Raw genomic sequence first — 20,790 nt, forward strand, 5'->3', positions numbered from 1 at the left:
TCGACCGGCAAATACAGTTAGTTTTAAGGGGATAACTTGACAACACAGTTGCAAGTTTCTGTATGGAAATCAGCTTTGTCCCAGTAGGGGATGCTGTCACAAGATAAGGATGAATGTAGACTGGTATTTAGCGGCTGGAATTCAGTAGGAAACCATATTTAATTTCCCAAAGTTGAATTCAACCGGACATCGAATAGGATAGGCAGTGGCTATGACCCTCGAGGACTCAAGTTACGGTGCGGGAGCCCAAATCTTTCGAATCGAACATCGGTTTCACCCTTCTTCCCGGTAAACACATGGATTTAATCGAAACGGAACAAAGTCACCAAGCCCTCCTCAATATCGACATCATCAGCTGCAATAAATCAACAGCACCATCCATTCATAATCAGACTCGCGAGCAGTGACGCAGCGCTCAACAGCAAGACGGAGATGAATACACAATGACGAACAGTGACAGAATCACGGTCGCCTAGCACCTCACCTCGTCCTTATTGATCTGAAGGTTGAGTGACGCGCGTTCCTAATGATTTCCGCACAACAGAACACAGTCCGTTCAACCGAATTTGTACAAACAGAACGGGGAAACGGAACTAACCGTATACCATAGAACGAGTTTAAAGAATTCGTTGCTCACGGGCCGGCACAAAGGACCAATGGCACACGCCGCTTGAGTTCATATACAAAATCTGGACACGTGACTGGTCAGAAGACAAGGTCAACATGGGTGGGACACGGACCACGGCTTCCGCACAGTCAGGACACAGACAAACAGTGAACACAGGCGGACGAGCATGAACACGTGATAGACCAAGCGTCAAGACTAAAAGTTACGGGAAAGGTCGTAGATAGATATAGAATTAGCGAAAGATGGAATCAGAGAATTAAAGTTTTAGGTGGGCTGCCAAACAGTTCGAAGAATGGCCACGCTGGGCCAACGTACCACCACCACCACGACCATCCCGCCATCACAAACTTCAAAATGATCGCCGTCGCCAATACACTATTACCACCAACGCTCCCAGCAGTGAGACCCCAACACTTTCACACTTTCAAACCTGTCTGTAAAAACTGTCACCCCAAAATGCAAGAAGAAGGTTCGGTGCACAACCATTGGTCAAAGTGCTGGGACAAACAAAACAGGGCTAACGGGGTGTATTCGTTTTCAGGTCAACTTAATGGGATGCACAAACAGGGGACATTCATAGAGGGACGGAGAGCATTGGATAGCACAGTGTAGACGGGGGGAACAAGGTATATATAGATGGATGTCGAAACTGAAAAGTGGTGTGTTCTTTTAGGATTCGGAACAACAGCCACGTGATTCACTCACCTCCTCATCTTGTATGGATGACTGCGTGAAAACGAGCTACGGTTGACAGGATATCTGGCAAATAGGTGCTAGAAAAAAAACTGCTTCGCCTACCCGCTTACAAAGAACTCTAAATGACCTGAGCCACGGCCATTATTGTTAATTTAACAGCGTGATCGAGTTGTCCATTAATAATCGTCCGAGGAAGATGCCCGCTAATGACAACCGGGCTAGTAAGGGAGTACATGGCTCAGTTGACTGTTTTCAGTAGATAATCAGTAGTATATTACAATTTCTGAACTGTTCCCCAGCTCAGCACATGGCTGAAAGTAGATAAAACGGGCCTAATGTTTAAAACGATCTTGCATGTTTTGCAGCGAGCCTTAAGAATCTCAGTGCCAGTGGGAAAATTTGGACCCATGAACTCCACTCACGCTAGCTCAGGACATTAATTCTTCCCCTGGCTGAGAGTCACCACACTAGTTTGAGTCAAGTCAAGTCACGCGTGAAGTTAGCAGACTAGTAAATTCAGATCAAAGAAGATGTTGTCCAGGCTAGTGAAGAATTAGACGCTTATAGAGCCCTTAGTTGGTACTGCGGAGGGATTATGGTCAGATGGTTCTGAGCTCCAAAAAGTGTCTTCTCGGTCCAGCATGACTGATGGACTTGACAGATTCGTAATTCGTCACTTGTTACTGACCTTGTCTGATAGATAAAGTCAACAGGATTAACGCACATCTTACTAAGCTCTAGGTAATACCATTCAACGAATTAGATCGAAGCAAAGGAAAGGTTCCATCGCGAAAAACAACCATTTTGCGTACACATTGTCAAGTTCTATGAATAATCTGTTCGGCGAGGCATTGTGAATCTAGTCCAGTGCCATTAGAAGAGGCTCAAGAGTGAAGATGTTTGTGACTATCCCCTAAAAGCAGACAAAGAGAGCACACCTGACGCTCAGCCCTGGCCTAGAAAGATCTCAACTACCCACTGAATGGTATTGATTCCATTAGAACCCCAGTTCATCTCGAAAAGATCTAGTTTCATCAAAACCACGGGCATCAAATGTCAGTCACAAAATGATTGAGAACGCACCTGCCGGGAAAGTTGACGTAGTTCGGCCTGTTGCTCCTCAACATTGAGTTTCTGTTCTGCCAGTAGACGTTGTTGGTTTTGCAAACGTTGTTCACCGGACACGATATCACTATCAAGACGAGAAAGCCTACAACGAGAGAGAGGTGATGACAAGTGGGATACAAATGTAACTAGGCTGCAACCACGCTAGAAGGATGGAGAACACAGGGCCGCCAGAATGGCGAACGTTTTCGGCGTGAGCATAACAACTGAGGGCTCAGTGGTTTAATCCTCAAACGTCATTCCAGAGAGTTAACTGAGCCGACCACCAGGTGCTGTTACAGCAGGAGCATGCTTCAATCGATAGAGAAAGGCTCGAAATAGACTGAAAGAGTAGCGTTTTGGAAATTTGAGGAAAACGGTATGGGAGTACGAGCAAAAGTGGACTGCTGTTAAACACCGCCCCGGTCAGGCACGAAGACGTTCTTTTGATGAGCATGTACAAACCGAGACCCCACTGAAGTGACAAAAACAATCGCCATGTGTCGGAATATTAGTAGCTCGAGTGTCAACTGGCGGTCGCTCGGGTTATGGTCGATCTGTTCATCTAGTTCATTCGAGTGTGCATCGTCAAAGTTCGGTTACCGATGCCTTCTCGAATGGCGACAAAACGTTTGTAAGCAGGTTGCTACGCTCGCTGAACAGATCAACCGCCACCCGATCAACAATCAATTACTGAATGCGTTTTATCCTATTACACATGGCATAACTTGCGAATTCCAGGCTTTTGGAAAGGTAATATTTTTCTTCAAGCCACGTTCGTCAGAAACGACACAAAAGTAAGGAAGTTACTGAAGAATCCTCAAGGGAGTAACGTGATACGATTGTCCTGGTCTATCAACCGTTACAAGCACAAGAGGTGGGTAACTTGGATCGCAGGAGATGAAAGGTCTGTTAACGGTAATGCATCAACTTCAGGTCTTGTTCTGATTCAGTCAAACTAGCACCTAAAAACAAGCTGCACTTGGGGTATGTGCACCGAAAACATTCTAGAAATTCGAATGCCTGGACGCGACATTGGGAACCAACATCCAGCGGATACTGAACCATGACTGGCTGCTGGGTGCGTATTTTCGACCAATCAGGACTGGACTTGATGCTGGACAAGCAAGCGGCCCGATCTTCGACCAAGACGCGACATGGGAACCAACATCCAGTGGATACTGAACCATGACTGGCTGCTGGGTGCGTATTTTCGACCAATCAGGACTGGACTTGATGCTGGACAAGCAAGCGGCCCGATCTTCGACCAATCACGTCCGAGATGTGCTTATTGGCCGTAACATCGCCTAACTGCGAGAGGAAAAGCAGTTTTGGTGAACGATTCCGTCTAACAACAAGGCAAATTAAACAAGATGAATCGAAATCTTATTCATTGATGTGTAGGCGCCCAAAATATTCCGTGTTCGCTAGAATCTTCTGCGAACAGAAACTGCGAAAGCTGAAATTCTCCGAGGGGATCAAACTTTAGGAGGAGGAACTAAACTGTCTTGAATAAAATTCAACGGCAGATCAAAGCATCTCGAGTTATGCTCCAACTTGTGCTCAAAACAACAAGCACAGCTCGTCCAATCAGGAGAAAAGAGCAGGCACAATGTAGTTCAACTGATTGCAATCAGCTGACTCAACCGGTATTTCGTGGGTTGATCAAACAGCCACAGGACGAACGATACAATGAACTTCATGGTCCAGGAGATTCCGTGTAAGCAAGTTCGTCGACGCTGGCAGCCGCTGAAACATAGCTTCTATAGAGGAGCTGACAGCTACCAATAAGAGAGTGGGGAATACTGGCAACCATCCGATTGGTTGTCTCAAGGTCAAGCATGGCGGATGGGGTCGCTGGGCAGTACCTAACTAACGCTGTCGCAAAGTATTGTGAATTATGTCTGGGTAGCTGAAGACCACAAAATATCGTTGTCCCGATGAACATGCGAGACGTAAGGTTTTATTGTTTAATCACACAAAAATGGTCAAGCCAAATGACCCCAATTTTCAGGTCTAAGACAGCAGGAACGATTTGGGAAATTCATCAACGCTAACGTAAAAAAAACGTAGTTTCCGGTAGGCCGAAAAGTGCTTGATTTGACGTCGACCCTTTGAGAATTCATGCCGTGATTTCAACGTATATTAGTGATCCGCTCGTGAAGTCCAAAGTGCATCTTCAGCTGTGAGGACTTCTTCTTTGACTCATTGTGATGAATACGACCTGACTAGCTATATGAAGCCAAGTGTTTGGTTCCATACATCAAACAAACTTGCCTTGACCCGGGAGATCGGCCAAGAAAAAACTTTGACTCGTTCCTGGAAACTTGGTTAATTGCATTTTTATTACTTTACAATCAATCTTTCTGGATGTCGTTCCGACCCCGGCGTCGGTAGTTCGCATTCTCCCGGTTGTAAATAGTTCATGTTTGGTTCAGGCGACCGCTGTTGGTTTACAGTGCCGAGATTTCTTACTTGCACTCCTGACTAAAACAAATGAACCTTGTTGTTTGGATGACCTTGACTTGTGTCGACCGTCAATTGAGATAACTGGTTTTGAAACCGGTTTGGACAGTTACAGCCTATCGTGTTGCCTTGTAATGTGTTTGTTGAAAACATTCCCCCCCCCCCAACGACGGACAAGTCTGCATAACATCAATACGCTAAGATGGAAGTTTGCCCATTCGAATTCCACCTCACCTATTCGCGTTCTCACGAGACGCATCAACTTGAATTACTCACTTTGTCTGAGTTTCATTCACACACGAGGATAAACGGTGCAATTCATCCTCTTTTGTTTGAATGTTCCTTTCCAGCTGTTCCACCTTGGACTGTAATTTACGTCTTTCCGCATCTGTCTGTTCCACCTGAAATAAAGGGGCGGGGGGGGGGGACACAGCTTACGTGAACAAAAATACATGAGATTAATTTGTAGAAATAAACCCCGATTTGTTGGAAGCCCAGCGGGTCTATGACGAACCCGAAGCGTTTTTTTTGCGTTTAAGAAAGCCCCACTCTGAAGACATTCCGAACAATACGGAGGAAAGATGAGTGATGACGGAGGATGGAATAATTTGTTAGGCCAAGTAACACTCAGTTCATCATGCGGTCACATGGGAGCAGGAAACATGCGTCAAGAATAGTCTAATGTTAGAATGCCCGATACAGTGAGGTTTCTTGAATGAATGGTTGCGGCATCGTAAACTTTGCCACGCAGGCGATGTCCAAAACTGCGCGCACCAACTCTTAAGCCTATCACGTGATCTGATGTTGACCAGACAAACTCTTAAAGGTGTGGAAGCCTATCACGTGATCTGATGTTGACCAGATAGTTCGATGACACAATCAATCGATCCAGAGGAGAATGACCTAGAAGAAACATGCTTACCTCGGTCTTGGAACGGACGAGGTCTGCCTGGTATTGGGACAGTTGTTCCCTGGCTTTCGACAGCTCAGCGTTCACATTTGCCAGTTGCGCGGACGCTCGCTCTTGCTCGGATTTGGCCTCCGCGAATTTCGCTGTAGCATCTTTAAGCTTGAAGGGAGAAAAGAAAACAGTTCATCGTCCGAGGAGGATGCGCGCGGAAAGGGTATTACAAGAAATGCTTGGTGCGGTCGTGCTTCGCGACTAGCTGGGCCTGGATTAGCAGAAGGATGTGAAACAGATTACAAAGAGTTTGCGTGTTTTTGGTGCGGTCACCCTTCCAGGATTGTGTTCAGTGGCTCCTCTGCGTGCGTTTAGTCACGTCAGTGGCGCTCGTGCTGTCACTTTCTTTCCAGCGTGTCTGCACGTGTTGGAGGTATAGACACCTCGGATTTTTGTGATACGTTAGACCTAGGTCTGTCCCTCGCCCAGCCGTTTGTTTCCTTTTGACTTTAGGACTTCAAGTACAATAAAATAAACTTGTGACTGTACAGCGTCTCACCACTGACTTCGCTGTCTCTGACGATGAGTTCTGTCCACAAGTGTCTTACCTGTCGGTCCACCAGTCCACGGCACCTATTTGTGTGAACGTTGGTAACAGTTGCTCAACCATTGCCCTCGGCACGTAGTACCCTAACGAGCTACATTGAGCAACCGGTAAGTAGTTACTTGCTTGGCAAACAAGCTGAATACCTTTTCATAAAGGAAGCTACTCACAAGGTGACTGACTACTCTTCGACGGCCCACGACCGGTTTCGCCTTCCTTGGGGCTCATCAGGTAGGCGTAGTCCCCGAGTTTCCGTCAACCTTATGATCTACTTGAACCCAAATTGGACTGTTTTCGAGAAATACACTAATTTGCAAATCAATTTGGTTTTCACGAGAGAAAGTCGAAAATTGCTAAGTAGCCTCAACTCATCGCGTTTTGCGAAACAAACGGTACCCAATCATAGCAGCATACACGTTCACCACACATGAGTCGGGCAAGCTGTAGCTAAGCTTGCTCATTGCGTTATCCTGCTCCGATGCACACAAAGACTTGCCTTGATGTGCTACCCTCGTTTGTCCCGTTTTTTGATACTCTATAAACTCCAATGGGGTGGTAGAACCAATGGTTTTGAAGACATTTTGAGCATAATCCCGTATTCTCTCAGCCAAAACACTTCTGGTTCGTACATCGTGACGTCCAAATGGTGGGATTTTTCCCCAAAGATATTGCACACAATCATGTGGCCACCATTCAGTTCTGTGAACGTGAGATCCTGATCGCTGCTCCCCTCAAACGACAGTTTTTTTCCAGTTTCGCAATAGCGGAATTAAGAATGGCAAACAGACAACCTCAGTGAAAATTCTTCAGGCGGAATACCTGGGCTTGTTGCGTGCGGAGTTCCGTTTCCATGGTTCTGACGAGGTCTTCCAACTTGGCCAAGTCACTTCGGCGGCCGGCGATGGTGTTCTCCACGGTCGACAGTTCGGAAGCCATGGTCATTAGCTGGCGCTGCTGTTGGCGCTGAGTGTCGCTAGAACAAGAAGTTAGAACATAAAGGATGTCGACGTCAATACAACGTATCGTACTCGAAAGAATGGGACCAACTGCCTAGGCGCACCAGTGGGTGAGCACAGCAGAACACATGGCCAAATACTGTGGGATTCGTAACGACAGCCAGCCATAAAACCCCGACTATATGTCAGACAGACTATATGTCAGGACCGCTGATGTAGCCAATTAGACGGAATGAGAGGTCGACTGTGATAGGGAGCCCCCAGCTTTCGGGACAGAGTATCAGGAAGGCAAGATTCCTGGAAGCAATCACTGAATGCCCGAAATCTACTGAGACTCTCAGTTCCGCTAGATGTTGACTAGACAGACAACGCCCCCGCAACATTCAGCGCTTCACAAACTTGCATCAAACCCAGACAGCGCAAGTCAGCATTGATCAAGGTCAGACAGCGCCCCCGCAATATGCAGCGCGTCGCGGCCTCGCACCAAAGCCAGACCACATGCGTCAGCACCGGACCAAGTCAGACAGTGTCCCTCCCATAAATAGCTTGAGACCGTTGTACTCTCGCACTCGTACTCGCTTGTTCGGAATATAGCTGTTGTGATCAATTCTGTGACCCTTTCCACGGTACTAGGCACTGGGGCGGGTCAGCAGTCAGATACAACAGATTGGTGAATCAGCAGATATAACAGATTGGCGACGGGGATGGCATAGCATGCCGAATAACACACCTGACAAGGGGAAACGTCGCAATAACAATGAATGAAATGAATGCAGGATAAAAGTTTTGGCTGGCACACACTTGCTCCAAGAAATGGGAATCCCCACATGCTCTGTAAGTCACAAAAAGAGTTCAAAACACAACAGTAAGCAAACGCATCGAGGAGCATAGCAGCAGAGGTGAAAGCCTCTAAAGACTGGAAAAACCCAACGACCAGACAAGCGCCTCATCTAGGATGGTTTGTTTTGGAAACGCATGGTTTCCCATAAAACTTGATGTGTTTCATACCGCAAACGTGAAACTTACTCAACTCATAAGGTTGCTGAAAATTCTTCGACTACCTGATGAGCCCCAAGAAGGGCGAAACCGGTCGTGGGCGGTCGGGACATTTTCAGCAACCTTATGAGTAGTACATTACGTCCATATATGTATCGCGATATATCGAATATAGTACCAACTGAAAGCTGAGGCGGCCTGGTGCAGCACATTCAGTTGCCTAGAAACACCATAAACGGGAGACTCAAGTGTGTTCCAGTCGTTCCTCTCACAAGGCCAAATTTGCTCGCATATAAGTGTATTTCATGATACTTACTCCTTTTCTTCCAACAGACGCTTCAAATCTTCCGATGTTTTTGCAAGCTCTTCCTGTCTGGCCACAGCTTCTGCATTCAAGCGTTCTACTTCCGCCGAGTGATACTGTTGGATGGGTGAGCAAAATGAACGGAAGTGGGCAGGAAGTGAATGGATGAATTTGATTGGTTGAGAGCTTCACCTTCAACTCAAGAGCCTATTGGCTGTTGGGTATCGTGGGAGCTATGCATGTTTTCCGGCGTTGGGAGACGGGACCTGATCTCCGCTTTGAGTGCTAACGCTACGAAGAATTGTCAAAATAATATTAAATCGAGGCATCAACAATGGGATCCAACAACAGACGTGATGTTCGTGTTTGGATGTGCTTGAACACTCCCCTTGTTTGGTTCAAAGCAAGAAAGGAGCACCGGGCTCGAGTCCAATTGTTAGTAAAACTCAGAAGCAATGCACCGCTCGGTCGGACGGTGATCGGGGCATCGGTAAATTAGCACGTGACACAGTAATCAAGTATTCAACGTTTCTGAACTAAGACGCGTCAACATGAGCGTGTGTTGGTGCCTGGGCAACGTGTGTGGGTTTTAGCCTGTGCCACAGATAACCCGTTCAGCTGTAACACCCTATCGGTGCCCAGGTGCCATGCCACCCAAATAAAGCACAAGGGTTGGAATACTGCCAGGTTGCCAAAGCCTAGACAGGAGAAGTCGAGAGGCAGAGGTCGGATTCGAACCACAGACCTTCCGATCAGTAAATTCATGCTCCAACCACTTGAGCCATCTCACCCCCACAGATGAAGACCAAGTAACCATGTTGGTTGTGAGAGACAAGCACTCGCCTATCAACACTTTTCGATCGGCTAGCACCACACCGGCAGGACATCTTTTGAATTTCCACTTTCACAAGCATCATATTTTTTCATGTCCTACACTACTAATGAGTAGTCATAACAGGGTTGTAGGTTTTCAGAGATCCCGTGGATATAACCTATTTCATCAGGGTGACATGACAGATATGCCGAGCACCAGAAACAGAGGATAGCAAGCCCGAAGTACCGTGAAGGTGACTGATAAACGGTACTTAATTAATATACCAATGAAATACTCGAATTACAAACAAATTACATGACGAAATAGGCGAATCTGAACAGTTGTTGAGGCTCCTGGCGATCCGGACTCAAAACTGTTGAATTATTGGTTGTTGATCAGGTGGCTGTTGATCTGTTCGCCGAGCTTGGTAATTGGCTTTCAAACGTTTCGTCAAAAAACTAAGAGACATTTTAGTGCATTAAAGCAGATCAAACGGTGGACGATCGTTATTAGATATTTATGTATTCCTGTACATATATCACCTCTTAGATATTGGGAGAACAGTAAAATCAAGCTCCCGGGGCATGCACCGATAGGAACCGAACGACAGGTGGCTTTGGTTTCGAGCTTGGGACGAAAACACCAATCCATAATCGTCCACGCGAGTACAGTTTGGTACAGCTAGAAACCTTGTTCCGAAATTCAGGGTTTCCAGCTATTACGGTCTCGTTCACCGAAGAGGGGGAAGGAGATAGTCCACCCAGTTCATTGATCTTAACTTGTTTCGTTTGATAGAAACGGCAGGGAGTGAGGGTTCCACGCAATGAACAAGATAGTTTTAATAAACGACCGGCATTGGCTGCGTGACACAGCCATATCTGTCAGGTCTCTAACCACTGGCTAGTCTCGTCCCAGTGTCCCAATTCGGAGGGATGACATTGATCAACGGGACTGAGCTGACTGGTAGGGATTTCGATCCTTCGTTGCTGGGACCACGGTCGCCCCCATCAGATAGATGGTTGAGTGAAGACCACGGTTCCTACTTCAGAATATATCTGCATTCATAATTGCCAGCATTGGACAACGTATTCTTGAAGCTCCAATCGACACGATGTCCTTGTGTAGTAACGGTATTTTTCTCAGCATAGTTCTCGGTCTAAGCCCCCCAAGCTAGCGTTCACGTCAAAACAGCCACCAAAGGTACCTCAACGCCCAAAACGTAGTCAGGAACATTTGTACAACGCTTCATATATATAGCGTAGGCGGCAATAACTTTCTGAAAATTCTGACGCGTTTTGGATGCGCCATTTGCAACAGGCATTCGGCCAATACTGAGTCATGATTGGCCGTTGGGTCCAGACTTTCGACCAATCAGATCTCGGCTTTATTCCGGACTGGCAAGCGTCCGGAATGCTTGGCCAATCTGGCGTGGGATGGACTTCTCGGCCGTAGCAGCACCTGACTGCGAGCGGCAAAGCGGGATCCGTGTGGAATTCCGCCTTATACCTTGACTTTGAGATGATGGAATGATTGTGCCACAATCGCAAACAGGGCCCTAAAAACAATTTCACTTTGTGTGGCGCTCACCAAACATTCAAAGACTATGATAATTCACTTGGTTGAGAAACGCCAGTTTGTTTTTTCTTGACAGAACACACTACTCACATGGTTGCTGAAAACTCCTCTATTCCGCCGGATTCAGCCGAGTCTCCTGACAAGAGCCAATCCGTGGGCAAATGAGAGTATTTGTCAAAACTCATCCTAATGCTGCCGCTGAGTGAATATTTCCACTCAGCTGTTGTGGTTAGTTTCATTTGAAAGACTATCTATGGGAGACATTAGGTACGAGGATCTCCAGAGAGGCACGGATCCACGAATGAGTTTGAAAATCAACTTACAGCCAAACTTGCGCCAAAGTGATAAATTCCAAAACGACACCTACCACTGGATGAACTTCAAAGAGAGCGAAACCGGCAATGGGTTGGCTGCAATCATTCAACCTGGAGAGAGATGGCCCGAGTGGTTGGAGCGCGAATTCAGTGACCGGAAGGTCCGTGGTTCGAACCTGACCTCCGCCTCTCGGCTTCCCCTGGCAGTATCCCAGCCCCGTGTCTCCTTCGTGTGGCATGGCAGCTAGGCACCGAACGAATCATTCAACCTAGTCATATCCAAAACTGTCTCGAAATAATCCACGCGACTGGTCAGGTGGGGGGAGTGTTTTGCCCGGACAATGTTCTCTTCCGGAGAGCCCCCCGGATTTGGTACATGAACAGAGGTCGAAAAAGACGAGGCAAACTCGTCTAAGGTGAGTGCGGTTCTGGTAGTGAGCACTGGCGCCCGCATCATCACTAGCATCGGAGGCGTAACACCAGTGTTCATCGCCGCTGTTGCACACATCACGGCCATACGAGTGGCTGGGATACTGCCAGGGCATGCAGACCTAGACAGGAGGGCGTTTTGGGAGCTCCATTCTTGCCTCAAAAGGCGGCGTGTGCAAGGGAGATGTCAATTAGACAACCAGTTGCCAAACAGTACCCAACCTGAAGGGTCAGGAGGCTTCTAACCGCCAACCAACCTGATAAGGGAGACTCTGCAACACACACACCCGCCCTCACTCCACTATGCGTGACGGGGGCACACAAACTGTCACAATAAGTTAAGGTGCAGTCTATTTGTCAGGTCCTCTGGTAACCACGATGGACGGCACAGCGGACGGCACCAACAGACACGTGCGGGATCACTCACCTCGACTTGTTTTTCCAGCTTTTTCTTTGCCTTCGTCGCGTGGCGGAGTTTCTTCTGTGTATCAACAGAGAAAAAACAAGAACAGTTACGACAAATTAATCAACCGATATCCACGCAAAAGATAGCTAACTACGTGCGGTTGACGCATTCGCAAAAATCAGCAATTAGCGTCAATCGAGTATCGTAAGACAGGCGTCATACAGAGTGTCCGGGTAAGAACGCATCCACAGTACGGGTTCGACCACCTATCTTATCACGTTCAACGTAAGGTTTATGTGTGACGAAACTGAGAGTCGATGGGTGGATACACTCCCCGCTGAATAAAGTTCAAAAGCTGTGATTCTTGCTTCGGACCAGAGCAGAAGTCCTGGTTCGACTCCCGCATTCAAAGCACCAGTTACTCTTGTTAAGACGGAAAGTCAGTTTGACCGCTTTGAGAAAGACCATACAAAAATTACAGTAATATACTACTCATATAGCTACTGAAAACTCTTCGACAGCCCACGAACAGTTTCGCCCTTCTTGGGGCTCATCAAGTAGGCACAGCCACCGAGTTTCCGTCAGACTTATGTTCCAGTCGAACCCACATTGGTCAAAAACATCATAAACAAGAGATTCATCAGGGTCCCAGGTTTGCAAATGAGTGTATTTAGCTAAAAGTTACAAAACTTTTGGAAAAAACGACTTTGCACTCATAATTCGCGTTTAAAGCACACAGCTCATTTGCCATAATTTACGCCCGTTGTTTAGATTCGGGCACGAAAATTCGCTTCTCTTACCCAGATGACCACATGGACCGTGAGGGTAGATTGGTTTGGGGCACCCTTTCGGTGTCTGTTTGTCGTGACAACTAAAGGAAGCCCTGACAGAACCACGGACCTTCGCGTTTCAACCACTGAGCCATCTCGAGTTCTGCGACTACTACTGATTATCGGTTTGCGTCCAATGCTCCAAGAGGAACAAACATCCAACCTCCATGGGACTTACAGTTGAAGAAGCTTTATCAAAGTCCATCAGGTGTGGACGACTTCGAATGGAGAGACACCCATGGCATTTTCATGTAAACATAGGGCAAGTAGACGGGCTGAGAAAAAACGATCCCTCAAAACAGTGTAGAATAGGAAAGAATAGAATTCCACTGAGAAGGGGCTATAATGGTCTGAAGCAGGAGAGACCAAAAAATTGCGTGCAGCAAGCAGCAGACAAATAAGGGAGAGTTTAAATCAACAGTGCATTGGTAAGGAAAGAGGATCAGGTAGACCGGATACTCGTTTTTCTCTCAGACCTGACAGCTAACGAGATGAGCAATAAACAGAGTGTTACAAATACAATCAGACAATGGACCAGTGTCCTCTACAACAGACAACATTAAGAAACACCTAGCAACAGTAGTGAGTAGACACGATTTGATCCACCCTAGTGAATGCAGTTCACACCAAAAGATAGAAAAAGGGTGTCAACCCAGTGTATCAAAATGGACAAAAAAATGGGGTTATTACTCATGCAAACGATTGTTATGACAACGGAAGGCGTTGTTATCGCTGCTGCTGAGGGAATTCCCCACTGGCCTGAATTCTAATCAGTTCGTGGACTTACCTGTTGTTCGCCTTGAGTCAGTTCAAGTTCGGCCATCTGAGATTGTAACTGTTCCAGGCAGTCTTCCAGGTAGTGGTGCTCCGGGACGGTGCAATAAAACTGACCGGATACGGCACGGTTAAGTCCCGGTCCACTGGCTGAAAACACGTTCGGTGCCACATTGCTCGGACGTTCTTTCGGACCGTTAAGACCGGTGTGCATTGACTGGGTACGTCGTACTGTATATGCGGAGGAATGGAAGAAATATGGAATCGTTTAACTACACCGTGAGACTGGAAAAGAGAAGACCGCTGCCTCCTAGCATGAATACCCACCTTGGAGAGATCATTCCGTCTAGAATGACCCACTGTGTGTTTCATGTTTCAGATGGGAAATTCAACATTAGAAGTACCTTTAACCATGTTGTACCCTATGGTTCGCCCAAGTTAGAACGAAACAGGTCGGTGACCCGTTCCGCAGGATCGACCACTCGAACACGATGCAGTGTTCCAGGTCACTCGGTATCGGACAAGGCTATCCTTTTGCCTCCCTCTAGGTTCCTGAACTAACCAGAAGTTAGAATCTCACCGTCAGAGAAGAAAATGAACAACTGGCTCAATCTGAATGAGCCTGGCCGACAACACATTTGGGATCACCTTGATTGGGATTCATAACTGAAATTCAGACGACTTTCATATTGCAACTATTAATGATGGAGTTTAACAGATGTCCGAACATTCTCGCACTCACATTCTCAACTCACAAGGTTGCTGGAAACAATTCGAAAGCGCGCACGACCGGTTTCATCCATCTTCGGGATCACCAGGTAGGTTCGGCCCCCGAGATTCAGTCAGGCATACGTTCCACCGGAAGGCCAACGTTGTGAAACACACTCTCATCGGCAAATTATTGTCCTTGAACAACTGCGTACAATTCGGTGTTCAAGTAGAACAAAAGGCTGATAAGGAATATGCCTCCCAGATGAGCCCTAAGGGGGACGAGGAGTTTTCAGGAAACTAATGACTAGGATGCGCTGTCAAGTGACTTTGATGTGTCGAACATCATACCAACGGAGACATGCGTCAACCCTTGTGCAGCACATTTGGGTTGAGGAAGAGGACAACCGGGAGATTCGGCTGAAACTCCATTGAGTTCCCTAACCGTAGTTTGCCAGATTTTTTGGGACTGTTGTGTTACCGGCCTCATCATGGGGTTGTAAAAAAATATTTCAGCTGTAACACCCGTCCGGTGCCTAGCTGCCATGCTACCCGAAGAAAGCACGAGGGCTGGGATACTGCCAGGTCGCCCAGGCCTAGACAGGAGAAGTCGAGAGGCAGAGGTCGGGCTCGAACCACGGACCTTCTGGTCAGTAAATTTGCGCTCTAGCCACTTGGGCCATCACTGCTCTGCAAATCGTGACCTGCACCAGCTAACACTTGGTCACGTCTGTGTTCTGCAAATCGCTACGAAAAACAAAGTTATCTTCGTGATCTGCACCAGCTAACACTTGGTCACGTCTGTATATTGATTTTTAGGGCCAATTCAAAATCGGAACCAAACAGAGTAGGCCTCATATTTTTTAGAACTTAGCTGAACAATTTTACAAATAGTCACTGCTGTATTATTCTCTACTGACCCTAGATTGATGCCCACGCTGTGAAAAATATACTACTAAACACAACAAACTACTTATAGGACTGCTAAAAAGTTCGAATATCGTAGCAATTGAAACCTGAGGCGGTCTGGTGCAGCACATTCAGTTGCCTGGAGACATCACGAACGAGAGATTGAGCTGGGTTCCAAGTGAGTCTTTCGCAAGACCAAATTAGTTTTCAACTGAGTGTATTTCGCTAATTTTGTGCAATTTGGTTTCAAGTAGAACCCAAGGTTGACGGAAGCTTGGGGTCGGCGCCAACCTGATGAGCCCCAAGAACGGCGAACCCAGTCGTGGGCTGTCGGCGAATTTTCAGCAGCCTTATGAGTAGTACATTACAAAGATCGTTGGCAGCCCACAACCTGGTTTGCCCTTTTTTGGGCTCACCAGGTTGGCGCAGTTGCCCGGTTTCTCCCAACCTTACGTTCAACTTGAACCAGACTTGGACAGATTTCGATGGATATTCTCATTCGCACATTAATTTTGTTCTCACAAGAGACTTGATTGAATCCAGCTGAATCTCCCGTTTGTGATGATCCGCGAGTGGGCGCATTTCGCCAGATGTGGGAATCGATTTCTTTTCCTGGCCTGGGGTTGAGCAGCTCTTTGAATGTTGGAATAAATCTAATAGAGTTGGCCTCGTATTGTTGAAAACCCTGCTGAAAGTACTGGTTAAAATAGTCGTATTATCCTCCCTGTTGACCTTGAACTGGTTCTCACGCCACCCAGAGAAATACTTTACTAATTACACACCTGTTCGACACAAGTTTTTCACAAGATGGTTCAACCGTTTCCCCTTGGGAAAACGTCGACCTTGCTAACATACTGTTTTCTCAATGGAAGACAGAGAAGAGAAAAACGCTTGGGCTTTTGTTGTACTTTTGTCCAAACAGCGGGTGGTTTTTCACACATCTGTCCAATGCATACAGGATTGGTGGGAGGACGAGGAAAGTCCACAAGAAGATGCATCGTTCTCAGTGGGGATTGAATGAACTCCCCCCCGGCCTGGTCCATACAGTCATCTTCGAGGACAACCAAATAGTGTATGTTTTGAACTTGTTCCACCAGAAGTAGCCAACTTGCTTTGTTTTGTTTTCAGGACGGTTCGTTTATCAATGCTGCTACAATAAACTTGACTAAACTGGCCCCACCTACCGACCGTCCCCAAGAAATGTAAACTCTCCACAGATATCGATCTGTTCGGATGAAATAACAGATGAAGCCATTCCTACTGAAACGTATCCCTCTGATCTCAACCAACCTCTGGATAAAGTATAAGGTCACGGGTGTTCACACTGTAGCATACTTTGGCCACACAAAAGGAACGAAAAACGGATGTGGATGAGGAAACAACAAGTCAAGCGTACCCGCATTTGGATGACACCCCGGGCCGGGGTCCAGATGCACCTGGCGATTCAGCTCAAACAGACCTGCCTGGACCTGCTGTAAATCGCCTTGTGAAACGTCGGCTGTAATCGAACATTAAAAAAAGGATGCAGTGTGATTTCGGATCTCAACGTGCACCAGAAAAGACGAATAAGCCGAGCAACTGTTTTTGCGAACCCTCTCACACTATTAGGAGAACCAGCTCGGAACGTAACTGGACAACTCAGCCGCCAATGGAATAGCCGTTTTCGTTGAGACAGATTTCATTAGTGGTTTTCCAATTGTCCTTGACGAATAAACTCTATTTTTTAGCCCGCCTAGAGCTTTCCACGTGAGCTTCATAATCAGTCCATTTTCGGTTGCACATGACACGCCCGTACGTGTTAGTGTTCAATAAATCGATCAGCTGATTCGCACGTTCATTGGCTTTCTGGTTTGGCCAATGGAACCAGGCTATCAAGCGACTATCCAGACTAGGGTTCACGGCATTAAGAAGGCATTAAGGAAACTGCTGTGCACAACAAATCCCAAATGCTTCAATGAGAGGATTCGGCTCGTATTGCAATACAAATAACTGTTTAAAAGGATTGGATAAAGCCTAACAAAAACTTTCTGAAGCTATTCAAAGGAGTGACTCCTCGCTTGAAGGGATTACAACCGCGTTCTTCATCAGCCATGAACCAGTTTGTGCCCTGCCTCATAGGCTGTTAACACCGGAAGAGTTCAAATGTCCCTAATCTTTTTAAACTCCATTCAGAGGAGGAAGCGAACTGATTTTTCGACGACGGAGAGCGTTGTCGTGATCTTCGGCTGTCTTCGAACTGTTTCCCCCCTAGTTGAGGGGATGTAGGCATCCGAAGTCCAGGAATTCTTTACCGGAAAGCTGTGGATAGCTGGTTCCACAGAAACAAATTTACGTGATCCACCAGTCGATTTGAGTAGCCTCACTTGAATCATGTTCTGGTTGCCCAGTTGGTCGCTCCACCCGTCGCCAATAAAGGAAAATAAGAACTAACCAATCGGTTGATACTTCGAATGAAAGATGGAACCCCCGGTCGGCTTTGTTTCTTTGTCAAGAAAACATGTTTGAGAACATAAACGCTTTGACAATGGGTCACCAGAATGAAATATATAAACACTGATTCTAGGTAGAGAGGAGAGTGTGTGAAGGACAAAAGCGTGTCTACCTGGATTGATGCCCAACAAATTACTGAGCAATATGTTCACACGGGCAATTTCCTCCCGCTGTTTATCAAGTGCGGCCTGAGCCTGTTCAAGTTCCTCTTGTTGACGGTCTGCGGAAAAGATGGAGAGAGACAGAGAGTGGTGAGCCAAGCTCAAAGCTAACACGCAGGTGGAAATCAACGTACGATTTATTGATAAAAAGTTTGGGATCCTGGAATTAGTGAGATGAAGAGTTGTCGGGTTCACGGGTTTGATAAAAGTAACCCTCGGTCGCCGGAACGTCGGACTGAAAACGACATTCACCATGTGTTTTATCAAATAGTTCAACTGAATAACCCGAACACAGTTGAGGGTTACGCAGATATCGATTTTATCGGTCGGGCCCCCAGCACTGGGTGACTCTGGCACTATGTGACCTGAGTCAAGGTACGCGCTACAAGCCGATCTGCACAGATGTACGAAGCTTCCTCACTTGAAGGATTGCAACATGATGAATACGTTTAAAGCTGTGCAGAGAAGAGAGAGTGCGAGGTAGCGCATCGCGAGGTGGACAGTTGCAACATGAACAGGGGTGAAAGTGAGTCTTTCTAACTCGCCTAATGCCCTTTATGAAAACTGTTCAGTGGTTCACTCATTTGCAAACTAATTTGGTTCTTCGAGAGATTCAGTTGGGTTCCAGGTGAGTCTCTCGAAAAACCAAATTAGTTCACAAATGAGTATACTTCGCTAATTTCGTGCCATCTGGTTTCAAGTAGAACATAAGGTTGACGGAAAATCGGGGACTGCACCTACCTGATGAGCCCGAAGTGGAAGGGCGAAACCGGTCGTGAGCTGTCGACGAGTTTTCAGCAACCTTATGAGTAGTACATTACAAAATGTTCAGTGGTTCATTAAAGTAAACATTCACTGCGTCAATTCCGCGGTTGACTAGTGCGTACAAGAGGAAAACAAAAATCGACTTTACACTTCAATGAATTTTGAACACATGTTTGTAATATGAGCAGCCTCAGCAGCACCTGAAATACCAAGTCACGGGAAACTCAGTAACCAGGGTATGCCATGACAAACCAAGAATTTCGAACTTCCAGGGATACTGTTTCCCTTTACGAGAGAAGGTGTGTGCATGAAACCCATTGGTGAAGCTCCAGATCAGGTGAATTTGGCCAGGTGTAACAACGTTAAGAAGAGAAAATAGACCCCAGGTGCCATTAAATTGGCATACGAACAGTTTCCGATATCCGTGGAGCCCTGTTGTGTTGCGAACAGTACTCAATGTGCCAGGATGGATAAATCCTCAGACCCAATTGAGTGGGCTCTCGCCACCCCCCTTGCCGTCTTTCAGTCTGCACCTGGCTGTGCGAAAACCAGACTTTCATTCTCGAACACATGGCACGCGGTACTGAAGATACCTCCCGTACAAAATGTCATGCTATTCGATGGTTTTCAGAATCATTCTGCTATTCGGGATGTCTTTTAAACCTGCGTCCTTCTCCTAGAGAATGGCCTTACGTCACATGACCAAGGCCATGATAACCAAATGTATTCAACGCCTCTCCCACCCACAAGACAAAGTTTAGCTTGGCTAGGTGAGCAGTAATAATTTACACAGATCAAAAAGTGACCTTGACTATCAGGCGCCAAAAGGTTCGTTATCGGTGGCCCTACGTAATTATGTATCAACGCAGTCAAGCTATTTCCGTGAGCATCACTTACCAAGCTGTGCTTGAGATCGACTGCTTTGTGCGTTCACCTCCAGCATCTGGTCCATTTGTCCGCGGAGTTGACCAATGTTGGCCTGACACTGTTTCAGTTCAGACAGGGTGGCGGTCAGACGCTGCCGATAAGAAAAAAGAGGACGAGTATCGGGGGTGTTAGCACAATGACCTCAAAGCCCGCATCCGGCCTCTGCGGCGAATATTATGTTAGTAAAAGACAATAGCGTATGTCGATCTCCGTTCATCCAAACAACCCGAATCTCATCATCATCGATGTGGATGCAATGGTCAACACCCGCCCCCCAACCGAGGTTCTGTCAGATTCGAAAATTCATCAAAATCACTCCACCTGTCGGGTTTGGAAAGCTCAGCCTTAAAGACAGGTCAATCCGCACAGATGAACGTCTAACGAGACGTGCCGCACAACTTGTAACCGTTGGATTATTTGCTCGCATGCCTGACTTCATCGCACTACAATGAGTGCTTCGTTGCTGTCACCTGTAGAGAGGGATTCGAATACGCAGCCCTTCGAATAGCCGTTGCGAAGCTGTATCATTCAGTTTTGAGTGGCTGACTAACAGTCATCAGTCATCGCTCTCCCACGCAATTCACGTCATGTGGTATGGCACGATCGTCGAGCGACGAGTTCTCAAACGGATTTGATAAGGTGTTGTCCCTGTGAGTAGCATTCAAAGATCATCGACACCAGGTGAGAACATCGGCGCTTCAGTACCGGATCCACACAACATAATCGTAAAATCAGTCTGTTTTCAAAAGATCCACCTGGAACACAGCAGAATCTCTCGTTAACGATGTTGGTAAGGTAAATCTCTCGATTTGTTTGCAAATGAGTGTATTTCAGTAACCACCTTTTTATCCTGAAGAGCTAACCGGAATTAAAACGGACCTATCAGGTTGTAAGAAAGCCTGTTCAGATTCACCCGAGAGGGGGAGAAATCTGTCAAACTGAAATATGCAGACGGCAATGTTCCGAATTTGTGAAGAAAAAAAGGGCACAAAGCGCAAGCATTCCTTGAGAAGCTGGCCGAGGCATCCAGTCC

At 46.7% G+C, this 20,790-nt stretch overlaps 1 protein-coding gene across 1 annotated transcript; it reads right to left on the bottom strand.

Moving 5' to 3' along the window:
- Positions 1 to 2,380: 2,380 nt before the first annotated feature.
- Positions 2,381 to 19,844, bottom strand: T265_06557 (hypothetical protein; the record flags this gene model as incomplete). The annotated part of the gene is made up of 10 exons (XM_009171853.1): positions 2,381 to 2,534; positions 5,171 to 5,295; positions 5,817 to 5,963; positions 7,219 to 7,372; positions 8,668 to 8,771; positions 12,215 to 12,268; positions 13,811 to 14,028; positions 16,811 to 16,912; positions 18,017 to 18,124; positions 19,728 to 19,844. The coding sequence occupies 10 exons, from the start codon at positions 19,780 to 19,782 to the stop codon at positions 2,381 to 2,383; spliced, it is 1,221 nt and encodes a 406-aa protein (XP_009170117.1).
- Positions 19,845 to 20,790: the final 946 nt, after the last annotated feature.

The sequence above is a fragment of the Opisthorchis viverrini genome (genome assembly GCF_000715545.1).
Source record: "Opisthorchis viverrini unplaced genomic scaffold opera_v5_136, whole genome shotgun sequence".
NCBI classification, from domain to species: domain Eukaryota; kingdom Metazoa; phylum Platyhelminthes; class Trematoda; order Opisthorchiida; family Opisthorchiidae; genus Opisthorchis; species Opisthorchis viverrini.